Source organism: Amphibalanus amphitrite, unplaced genomic scaffold, assembly GCF_019059575.1.
Source record: "Amphibalanus amphitrite isolate SeventyFive unplaced genomic scaffold, NRLGWU_Aamphi_draft 000055F_arrow, whole genome shotgun sequence".
In the NCBI taxonomy this organism is placed as follows: Eukaryota; Metazoa; Arthropoda; class Thecostraca; order Balanomorpha; family Balanidae; genus Amphibalanus; species Amphibalanus amphitrite.
This window is the reverse complement of record NW_024881551.1, coordinates 1,377,015-1,389,123: the sequence shown is the minus strand read 5'-3', so window position 1 is coordinate 1,389,123 and position 12,109 is coordinate 1,377,015. Positions and strand designations below refer to the sequence as shown.

Sequence of the window (12,109 nt, the reverse complement as noted above, 5' to 3'; positions counted from 1 at the left end):
CCGACGCCAGCCGGGACCGGCGGCGGGGACTCAACGGGCGTGGCAGCGGCGGCGCCCGGCACGGCGAGCGCTGCCGGCAGCATAACCGTACCGGCGATAGCTGGAGCGGGCGCCGGCGCAGGAACTCGGCCGCAATATCGGCCGCCACGAACACCAGTTCCTGGCGCATATGCATCAGCTCGAACCGCAGACGCGAGATCTCCCTCTTAGAGGTCTCCTGGAAAGAGAGGATAATGGTGATTGAACAGTGTCGAAAAAGGGAAACTACGGGCAAGGACGGACGCTCAGGAACACAGAAGAAAAGGGGCATTTACCGGCCCAACAGATTGAATATCTTCTCAATGAAAAATATGAGATGTATGTATATACAAAACTCACACCGAGTGTCCAGGAACCACTCCCTCATCATTCCATCACAGGTGTTCAGGAACTGCCCCACCGGCAGTCTCTCCCTGAAGGTGTAACCTTTGGTTACGTTGTTCAGAGACTCCAGTCCATTATTCGTGGACGGCGATTCGCTGTCGAAGCCCTCGTACCACGAAGAGTTCTTTTCCAGCCGCTGGTGCTGAAAATACTCGGGGAACTCCGAGCCGGGCCAGTCCCGTTCCCACTTTATCAACATTGCGGCGCTCGCTTTTCGGAACTGGTCTTCGCCCTTTGCCATTTGAAGGATGCTGATGTCCTTTAAGCACGCTTTTTTCATCGCTGTGTCGTTCCTAAGGTGACTCTCAACGCTCTTCTTCACATGGAATCAGCATATGCGTCGAAGCGTCCCATACTCTCAGAGAGCCCAGCCTCTGCTGCCAGAGTGAGGAAAGCTTTGGCAGCATCAGCTACCAACGCTCTTGGATCGAATGCCCCTCCATAGACTTTCCGTTTTTTTATGACATGTCAATCATAATAGCCATGTGTTCATGGACCGATTGCACGATGTAAAAACATAGGTACATACTACATATGTAGATACAGATAGACAGTCTGGATGCCCTCGTTCATGGCACGAAGGACAAACTCATATCCTTGAAGGTGTAAGGCAAACGCCGTTGGATGGTCCCTGGATCAGGCCAGCGCGCGAGTCCCCGCAAACAATCAACTATCACCGGGAGGAGACGAGCAAACATCTGCTCACTGCATTTTTATCCACGCCAAATATGTCAGCGACCATGTCATTTGGTATACCTACCTGTGCGAATGTGGTATAACACTAGCATAACTGCTTTTTTTGTTAAGCCATCCGTCTTCTGACGGAATGAAAGATCTAGCACAAACATGTTACATGGAGGAATTCCTGAGCTCATCAGCACTGCCGGAGCCCGGCTCATAATCACGACTATTTTCAGCATCATGGCCTTCGTCATCACTATTATCCCTCACCGTATAGTGCCACATGGACATTCTTGGGCTGTCTTCCGACTGCAGCTCGCATACTGACCACCGGCTGGGGCAAAGGGATCGTCAGTGTAAAAAAACGACATTTGCCACACTTCTGAAATGTGAATTTCGTGTGTGACTAATCACCAACTTGACACGTGTTTTTTATCAGTAAGCCCACGGATCATCACACAAGATTAAAACATTGCAAATCTGGCATAAATCCTGAACGTTTCATAAAAGCACCGAACACATCAGAGATGCAGCAGATTGTCGTATCAACACAGACCTGGAACTCAGCAAGAGCAGAAACACACTTTGCGTTCAAATAGGTATGTATGCTCAGTAACGACAAGAATCTGGCGACAGTAAGGATGACAAGAATCATGAAACAGCAATGCAATTCAGCGTAAGACAAGACCATACAACCAGTGTTATCCAGTTATCTTTCTCTACACGTCACACATTTTAATGATGTAAAAAATGCTGACTTACCTTTAGGGTCAGAACTCTTTGTTGAAAATAGTTTTCAATGGTATTTTCCGTCGTGGACGAAGGAGAAGACCGGGATGCCATCGCTGATATGGCGAGCCAGATGTTTTCGCAGGCCGTTGTATGAACAGCCCGGGTAGCCGCTTAATCTTGTCTTCATTTTCTTGGCTACTTGAGTTGAAGTGCTGACCTCCCTAAAAGTGAACATGCTCACTTTTGACCTTTGACATGACCTTAACCTGTCACATGACATCTAATGTCAAATTTTAAGAATGTTCTAGATGCGTCTCGGCGAGATCTTTCCAACGCTGCCTCTTGCGTCTCGCTGCGATGCTTAGTTTCGGAGATAATCGGAGGGGGGGGGGGCAACAAACGTCCCCCCTCAATCAATGGCGTTCAGCTGAGGGCTCAGTCAAGCGCGGGTTAAACTCACTTTGTCGAGCAAAAAGACATATCATTCGATGCGTGCTGAACACGATGGCACCTTTTATTTTGCTCTATTTGATATATAAAGAAGTAACGAGCAAAAAAAACTTTTTGAGCAAAACAGTGACCCTGCGACCTTTCGTGACCTTTGGAACTTGATATATGAGAAATAAGCAAAATAATCCCACCGGCAGTCGCTCCCTGAAGGTGAAACTTTTGATGACGTTGTTGAGGGGACTCCAGTCCATTATTCGTGGACGGCGATTCGCTGTCGAAACAGTTGTACCACAGAGTTTTTTTTTTTTTTTACCAGCCAAAGATCTAGCACAAATATGTTACATGGATTAATTCCTATGTACCGCATGGGATTGTTCAGGATGAGTTCATGGACAATGCATGCAGCCATCTTCCTATTAAACTCGAGTTCCTCATCAGCACTGTTGGAGCTCACAATCAGGGCTATTGTCAGCAGCATGGCCTTCGTCATTACTATTATCACTCACTGTGTAGTGTGTAGTGCCACATGGACACACTTGGGCTGTCATCCGACTGTACCTCGCATACTCGTTAATCTTCCATCAAATCGTTTTCTGTGTTTGAATGTTTCGACTTTTGTACGTTTCCTCTGCAGCGCATATTTGGAGATCGCGCCATGCTGGCCTTGGCCTCACATACACCAAATATGGACCATGCTTTTGATGACAATGCGCGCATTGTTTGCTGACCTCGTCTTGCTGGATTTGTTTTCTATTTCTGTTGGAGTCTCATTCGTCTTTTTCTACACAATACACATGGCTGTTTGATTGATACCCACATTTTTTGCCACTTACAAAGTGTTTTCTTGTGACAAGTATCCATTGCACGGTGTTTTTGCTTACACTGGCAGTACTTATGATGCCATTTCTTATGAGTTCATCCCTTCATCGAGAACCAATGTTCCGAAATATACGGACAAGTAAATCACACACCTACACGGCGGGGCGCGGCAAACAATGGGGATAACATATCTGATTATGCCTACCCTTGCACAAAGAACACCGAGAAGCACAGCGCCTTGCCCTATGACCTGCCTTTAAGCACACAAAACAGAGACCTGACACTCTAATCTTAGTTAAACGCTCAGGGATGGTGAAGCCACTTAAAGCGGGACACTCAGCTGCAGGATGATGCTGGTCGCAGAACGGGCAGCCCCCAGAGGCCCGGGAGGCTGACTGGAGAGCAGCTGCAGAGCCCACTGCAGGCTCTCTGGCCCCTGCAGTCTTGTCTCGGCAGCCAACACGGGCACCAGTGATGCCTGGTTCTTAATTTTCGGAGTCGGTGTCGGCGGCCGTTTCTCGTGCGAACCGGGCTGAACGAGCCGCCGTCCGCGCAGCCCTTCTCCAGGATTTTCGGGCCTCCTTTTCTGCGTTCTCTGCCTCTCGTAGCTGGGCCTCAGCTGCCCGCACAGCGTCGCGGGCCCGCTCCAAATCGCGGCGGGCGATAACCCGGGCGATCCCACTTTGTCTCATAGCTTGATAGCCCGCGAGTGCGGCAGCTGAGGCGTGATGGGCTGCCTGGCTAACTTCCAGTCCGGCTAACTCCGGCTCGTCCTGATCTTCTGCGTTGTGAAATAGATCGGCCAGGAGCTGTGTTACTTTCCGCCTCCCTCCAGAAGCTAGCGTACCAACCCCCTTGAGACGTTTCATGATCAACGCTCGAATGATACGGCACTTAATTTTAACAACCAGCGGCAATCTTACGTTAATTGTCAATATATCTCGGGAAGTGAGTATTCATCAATAGCAGTTGATACCGTGATGCTGATTTAATTGACGTCACCATAGGCTAATTTGATAGGCCGGCAGTCGATGAGACGAACATTCGAAATAAAGTTTTGTTGATTTTAAGACTGGGACTACCCGACAGCCAAGCGCTTATGGCTCCGTCATGGTGACCGCCGATCTTGCCCTGACCTGACTGACCGTTCAGCACAGTACTGGTCAAATTCTAAACTGGTGAATCGCGCTCGAGATTGCTAGCTAGTCAACCTCGGTTCTCACTTAAATGTTCTTTCTCCTTAATGTAGAAGGGAAAAGGGGAAAAGTAGAAGGGAAAAAGATGTATATTTGTCATATTTGTCGACACTGAACTAACGTCAAAGGAGCCTCTCACTGTGAGGCATGACAGAATTAGTGTTTTGAGCCTATTGGAGAATGATGGCCAATCGTAATGCAAGGGAATAGCAGCACGGGCACACCATGTGCAAATAGTTTCTCCCAGAAAGTATGTCTGGCATGGTTGATGTCCATATGAATAATGGTGAGTGAAAGGACATAGACAGCTCCTGACAGAAACAGCTCCTAACTCATGTAAGGGTACTTTTTAACATCACGCCCTAGGAGTAGCAAGTAACTTCCCCCTTTCGACAACTCGCTGATGTGCTTGGCTGCTGGTTCTCTTCATCTGAGCTAATCACATTAGCTCTTTTCTTCTTCCTCATGCCACGTCCCATTTCTTCTTCGTTCTCTTTTTCAGACTCAAGGTCTGCGTCGATGCTGTCAACTGCTTTCTCCATTTTCTCCTTGCACCCTGCTTAGAGCCAATCCATAAATATTAGTATGATTGGTCAGCACATAGCAAGCTTCCTTTATAACACTATTTAACCCGTACCAAAGATCGATATAAGCCTGCGTTCTGACAGCCTTGTCAGCCTTATATCAGTTTCTACATGGAATTTCCATGCTGAGGAATTCCCCTAGACAACAATCTGTTTGTGTTAGCATTATGCCTGTTAGCCAAGTGCATTTGCTTGAAGAAATCCTCAACATTAGAATTTCAAATAGAAACTGGGCCAACCATACACAGCATAAGTTATTTTATATTGCAATATTCTACGGTTCCTGTTGTGAGATTTCATCATCTGGTTATTCTAGGCTTAAAAACAGGCTAGTTTTCTGCTTTCGTTTTTGTGGGTTTGCGTGTTTTGCATAACATCGTTCCAGAAAAGAATGATATTACGTTTTTTGATATTTTTCACCCTAAATGTTGCTGTTCTTGTTTGTTTGGGGTTAGGGGCGCGCCGACTGCGAGATTATTTTGCGCTCATAACAGAGATTTTAAATACGTTTTTAATTACTTACTTATTTACGTTTGACCCTAAAGTTTAATTAATATGTGATATTAACTTTTGTATATCACTAATGTAAAAGTTACATTATTTATAACTTTTTCTAGAATGATATTACGCAAAAAAACGCAAATCCGCTAAAATCGCACGCAGAAAACACATAGTGTTGCTAGGCCTTAAGAATTTGTGAAACTAAAAATTAGAAGAGAAATTAAAGTAAATGAATAACAACTAAGATACATACCTAATCGTAGACCTACGATTTTTGCTGGAAACCAGCCTCTCCCATACTTGGCCGTAGCCGTGTCTCCGACCGACACTGACGCATCTTCGACAGCGTCAATACTTTTTATAGGAAGGACATCCCACTTTGGTGGGTCCTCGCACCACCGGACGGCTGCCTAAGCCATCTCGAGTACAAAACACTGATACTAAAACAAAACGACCTCGCTTTAAGACGCCGTACGCGGCAAAATCGGCAAAATATCCAGAAGAATTCAGAAATATAACACCAACAGCAAACGCGACCCAAGCCTGGTCCGGGAAGGAAAATGGCGCCCTAATGGTGAAGATAACTGGAATCTAAGCGATAACAATAGCGTATTTCACAAGGAAAATATTTATTAAACAAATGCGTTTGTTATTTGTAATTTAGTCCATGTCAAATATGGTGTGTCGTAGTACCTCGCAGCCTACGGTAACCTTAACGCTAACTTAATTTAGTGACAGCACCGCGCCGCATCGAGTGACACATGGTCAAAGAGGGTTGGTCCGCTGCCGGCGCTGGCCCGACGGACAGGGACCGGGGGCCCAGTCCCCCGTTCAGCCCTGTCACTTGACCCGGTTCTCCTCCCACGCCCCGTCCACCGCGATCGCGTACAAGAAGTGCAAATAACCGACACACGGTCCCCGCTCCTATACAAAATTGTAAACTGAGCCCTCGCCACTCGCTAGCGAGGCGGGATACGGACGCAGTAAAACCATTACTCTGACCCTCTGTTCTCAGCTGTCCCTAGTCATTCCTGGCCCTCCCATTATTCTATCCCAATACCCACTCCGCTGCTACGGCGGCACCAATGAGCGCAAATGATCTGGCAAATAGTCCCAGCGCCGGTACAGGCGAAATGGGCCATTGCCGCACTCTGGCGCGGCGGTGTGAAATACGAACGCCGTCGAACCATTACCCTCACCCTACGCAGCAGCTGTCCCTATCTGCTACTGGCCGCGCATTTCCTACCCTCTAATGGTGGCAGGACTGACCCATGTGTGAGGGAGGAGAGTGTATTGTGAAATGTGGTTTCTTGATCCCACCTGCGTGTCCATGGCTGGGGTTCTCCCCTGATGCTGTGGTGGTCAGGGATGGGAAGCCTGTCAGGCTTGTGGAAGTGAAAAGCCCAGTGTGCGGGAAAAAGCTGAGCCCACTGCAGATGCTGTCACAGAAGTCGCTGGCCTATGTGGACTTTGATGGGGAGAACGGTGAGCTCCGAAAGCGGCACCAGTATTATGGTCAGGTGCAGCTTGGCATGGCGATCCTAGCTGTTGACAAGTGTGACTTTGTCATCTATGGCAAAGACGGCATCGCCATACTCCCCGTGTACAGGGATCCTGTGTTTCAGGAGCGTCTCCTGCAGTCACTCCGCAAAGTGTTTTTCACAGTGCTGCTTCCACAGATGTGCAGGAAAATGTGATTGTGAAGTGCAAAGCACTGAGGGAACATATGTGTGCTTGTGTGTGAAGTTCCAAGTGTCATGAGATGGGAACATAGCTGCTGACATGCACTGATGTAGTACTAACTCCAACAGCTGTCATGATGTGTCACAGGCACAGCTCTGGTTATATATACGTTTCAACTGTTGTCATCCTCAGTTTTGTAGCAATCGTTTTGTTGATGTCACAATAAAGTATGAACAGAACTTTTCACCTATATTTATATCATCACTTTCACATGAACTTGGAGACATAAAGGCATGCACATGACACATGAAGAAGGCACATTCACATGGGTGGCATGGAAGCTTTAACAGAGCAGGTGGTTGACCGCAATTTGCTTTGCTCAAGCATCAGCCTTTGCGCTCCTTGTTTGTTTGCGAGTCGACTGCGTGGGGTTCAGAACCTGTCATCAGCAAGGATTGGAGCCTGGAGATTTGTAATTCCACATACAATAATGATGAGCTCATCAACATAATTCAGCATGGACCACTTCAGCTTGTTTTTCATCACAGCGAACAGTTTCAGTCTTTGGATAGCCCTCTCTACATGCACCCGGGCACGAGCTATCTCAGCAGTTTTTTTGGCCTCTGCTGATGAAAGCTGTTTCTTTGCTCTGAGAAATGGGGGCCTGATCAGCTCTATTGCACTGCTAAGGCAGTCCTCTTCTATTTGGAACCCTTTGTCAACCATGACGGCATCAATGTAGGGCTCTAACAGCTGTGTAATGCCACTGTCATTGAAAATAAACTTGTCACTAACCCTCCCTACATATGCGCTGCTCACGAAACTGATGCTGCCACATGGTGCACACCCTACCATGAACTTGATGGTGTGATCACTGTAATATTGAGAGTATGTTCGCACACGACAGTTCAGGCAGTGACACTTCTCTACAACAACCTCTGTACAGTCCAGAATCACACGAGTTTTGGGGAACTTCTTGAATGACTTTGGCATCCAGTTCAGAACCTCCTCTTTTGAGGGCCAGTCAATAACATCCTTAAGCGTCTTGGCTAAGGCTGGCACAACAGCCTTGAACAGTTTTGCACAAGTTGTCCTATCAAGCCTGGCAAGCACCCCTAAGGATGTAAAACTCAGGCCAAGTTTTAGCCGCATCATGGATATAATAATCCCTTTCCTAACATCCTGCAGAGATGGCAGCTGAGTCTGATCATGTTTTTCAAGTGCATCAAGGACTGAAAATGATGGGATTCCAGTGATGACTCTTAGGTCTTGGTCACTTTTAATGAATCCACACACATCACCTTTTTCCACACTATTGAGGGAGACTTGAATGCTGGCATCAGCCATTTTTGAAATACCCTGCTGCAGCTCCAGAAGAGCCTCAGCAGCTGCCATATCCCGGTCACCTTCATCCAGTTGAGGTTCATCCTGTTCTTGTTCATCTACACAGGCTAGCTGTACCCTGCCGGCACGACGAGCCACCCTGTCTTCCCTGGCAGAGTCTCTTTGTGCTTTCTTGATGTCCCGGTCGGTTGATCTAAGCGGGATGTTCTCAGAAGGGACTGCTCCTTTCTTCAAAAACCGCCTTGCGTGCTCATGGGCTGTAAGAAAAGAATGTCATTAATATTAAATGTCATACAATGCCAGCCATCTCCAAGAGAGCAAACTAAGTAGGTACTCAACAAAACAAGTCATTCTCAGCAGTCGATTTCTCACCTGCTGGCAGAAAGTCTGTTGGCTTGAAGTGCTTAGAACAAACACGCATTGATGGTTTCAATTTCTTTCCTGTGCGTATAGCCACTTCCCATATTTTTCGGTCTTTTTCGTCCTTAGGGGCAAAGTGGAGGCTGATGCGTTGTTTCTTGTCCGTTCTCGAATTGCATTGTGGTACGCAACAGTTTGAGTTGCTCTTAAATCTGGCCATGGTATCACGTTTTGTAACTGAATACTGTAGAATGGAACACAACACCAGAAGAGCTGGAAAACAGCGAACGAGCACAGATCCAACGCTTGAAATGAGCGCACCAAGGGACGAACAAGGCGGGACGCGTAGGGGAAGGTGGGGTAAGACGGACCAGCTAAGGTTTGAGGCCGCATATCTTGCTACACTGCTCTCGTAATTCATATTATTTATAGTCTTCGGAATGCTCAATCCTTCCTCTGTTGATATGTGTAAAGACTAAATTTCAAACTAAAGACATCTAGGTGGTGGATGCTGTTAAAGAGGGACATGTCAAAAACTCAGACAAGAAAAAACGTGGGGTAAGACGGACCACCCAGCAGTGCCTGCTATCCGTTCATGTGTGTTACACTTCTGCTCTGTACTCTTGTAAGAAAAAGTAACCAGAATGGTAAAATAACAAAATGAGCCTTTATTCTTTACTCATGTGTGATGGAAGTGCAGCTAAAAGCTAGGAACATATGTGTTGATTGTCGTTTGGCATGAATGCATGCTAACTGAGCACTTGCATGCATGGCTCACATGCAACAAAGACTCCTTCCTGAAAAATTAGCTTACTTAAACTTGTGTCAATGTTTTGGAAAAGAACTTTCCATATGCAGGGTACAATGGACCACCACAGGGTAAGATGGACCACAGTGGTCCGTCTTGCCCCAAATCTAAATTCTGTCATTATCATGACGTATACGTCAAATAGCCCAACATTGCAAAACCTTGCCTTTCCTAAAGTGTGACTATAACTAAGTTTATAACTTTGTTCTTCACAGTTAAGTGCAAAATAGAAACTTATCATGCAAGAAAGGCGCCGTAATTGAATCACTCGTAGACCTCTTATATTAGATCGGTTTGACGAAAAACAACATTTTTCTCAATAACTCAAAAGCTATGCATCCTAGCAGCATGAGCTCAAGGTGGCCATTGTTACGAAGGAAAACAAACATAGTGAGTGCATAAAGCAGTAGATACCAGCAGCGGTTCAGCCGGGAGGGCTGGTGGTCCGTCTTGCCCCGCTGGGCCGTCTTACCCCACCTTCCCCTACAGCCCGCGACGCGCCGATCACACTACCTCTGATTTCATTCCCTACCACCAGATGTCAGCCACTTCGCATTCCCGAGGCGAATGGGACGGCAGAGCGAGGTTTGAGGGTAGACGGCCGGTAGAATTAGCAGAGGGGAGAGAATGTGTCCGTGGTGGGCATGGTGGGGAGTTAGACGAGCAGCTTTCAGAGCTGAGTTAGACGGGCACTGGCAGCTGTCAGCTCTGACAACTCACTTGAGATTATCTGGTCGGAGATGGAGATTCTTGCTGGCTTTTGATGGTGGTTGCACTGGCAGAGAGAGAAGAGAGGGCACCACTCGGGTCCGGTCTGGCAGAGGCTCCCCGGGTGTTCTGTCCCTCTCCTCCTCTGCGGCCTGGTTTTATTCTTGCGTGATAATAATTGCCGGTTCCGGAGCGGAGGTCGGTTCTCGTGACCAAATCGGCATCTTGCAGGTGTATCCGGGGCGGAAACGCGCCTGTCGTTCCCCGGTGTGTCTTCTCTCAGCTGTTTCCTTGCCGGACGTGACGTTTTCACAGTCGATGTCCGCTGGGGTCGGTCCTCGGCTGCACGAGACGCGACTTCCCCCTCTCTCGGCATCGGCTCTCCTCTCCGGTGTCCGCTCGAACCTTTCAGGCAGGATGTCTAGTGCCAGAGGGTCTGGGACTGGCTCGGCATCGGATACAGGTGTTTCCGAGGCGCGCCGGGTCTGTCGGCGGCGGCTGCCCCGGCCCCCGGCACAGAAGGGCCGTATTTGTACTCCTGTCGGCGGACCTTTGATCTCTGCGGCGTCAGCCGGTCAATAGGGGCAGCTGTTCGGCAGGCGTGTGACCCGGTTGCTTTCTTGGCTTAGACGTCCCAGCAGACTGATCGCTATATGAGAAGTTTACGTATGAAATGATATGATTTTGGGGTATGAAAAAATGTCAGCGCTCAGCTGATACAGCAGGAGGCAAGAGCGTTGGTGTCACTACACCTTGCTTGGTATGTGCTATCGCTCGGCCGATTGCATTATCTCGTAATGAAAGGTCATTTGCTAAATCATCCTGCGCGGAAGCAACTGGCGGACTCGTTCACCTCTGGCGCCGGCCTCCCCTCACGACCTGTGTCGGGTCGCCTCACCGGCGCGCAGCCCACAATCATTGCTCTCCCGACCCGGACGGGGTCACGCACACTGTTGGCTCTGCATCCGAACTGTAGTACCCCCTCAACAGTCAACACATAATAATGATCGTAACACCGAACACTGACGGTAGCAGCCACCCAGCAGACAGCTGGCAACAGAAAGGTTCATTGGACACTCGCACTCCTACGGCACATTCTGTCAGAGGTCGTGCACAGTTCCGCGCCTTGTAATTGCCCACGTAGCCGTCCTCCCACTCTTCGCTCGTCTGTCATTACCACCAGACTATCCGTGCAAGCAGGCCATGTCACCGGGTAGCTGACACTCCACCAGCCGTCCAGTCAGGTCACCAGACGAGGGGGACTGACACCACTCGGTCTCACTGATCCCGCCACGGCCGGCTGCGCTGGAGACCAGCGCAACGTCCAGCGCAGGGGAGGCTTTCAAGGTAGGTGTAATACTGAGCTACGCGGTTACTAGGCTGTTTCGTTGTGACTTTGATTATTCATTTTTACTGGAATACGTTGCAGGGTGTGATCGATATAATACATTTTCATAATTAAGCTTCTTAGATATCGCTAAACGACTAAACGTAATTGCGAATTATAATGAGTCACCACAGCACGGTCCCAAATTGTGTTTTACGTGCTCATCTATAAATGCGTGTGGTTCCGCTGGACTTTGTTTCTATAAATGTTCTCGTTACCTCCGGTCAGGATCACTGCCCAGTTTTTTCGTTCTGTCACTCTGTCTTTTTGTGCACGAAGTGTTTCTCTGACGTAACCACCTTTTTTCTGTCCTCAGGTGGGTCTCGGAGTCCCGTACTCATGGCCCAGGAGATCAAAACCGTCCGGGAGCTCCTGAGCTGTTGTTGTTGTTGTTGATTTTCCCTCCGGCCGCGGGTGGCCCCGCGGCGTAGCC

The 12,109-nt window shown here is 48.3% G+C and overlaps 1 protein-coding gene across 1 annotated transcript; it reads right to left on the bottom strand.

Moving 5' to 3' along the window:
• Positions 1-7,482: 7,482 nt before the first annotated feature.
• On the bottom strand, positions 7,483-8,966 carry LOC122378167. Its single transcript, XM_043358916.1, has 2 exons — positions 8,786-8,966; positions 7,483-8,670 (listed from the first exon to the last, which is right to left on the bottom strand). The coding sequence occupies exons 1-2, from the start codon at positions 8,832-8,834 to the stop codon at positions 7,502-7,504; spliced, it is 1,218 nt and encodes a 405-aa protein (XP_043214851.1). The 5' UTR covers positions 8,835-8,966; the 3' UTR covers positions 7,483-7,501.
• Positions 8,967-12,109: the final 3,143 nt, after the last annotated feature.

Excerpts from the sequence above, each read along its gene's own strand:
- LOC122378167 (XM_043358916.1), bottom strand. The coding sequence starts at position 8,834 with ATGCGTGTTTGTTCTAAGCACTTCAAGCCAACAGACTTTCTGCCAGCA. Across the intron at positions 8,671-8,785 it reads AACAGACTTTCTGCCAGCAG|CCCATGAGCACGCAAGGCGG; the intron begins GTGAGAAATCGA and ends CTTTTCTTACAG.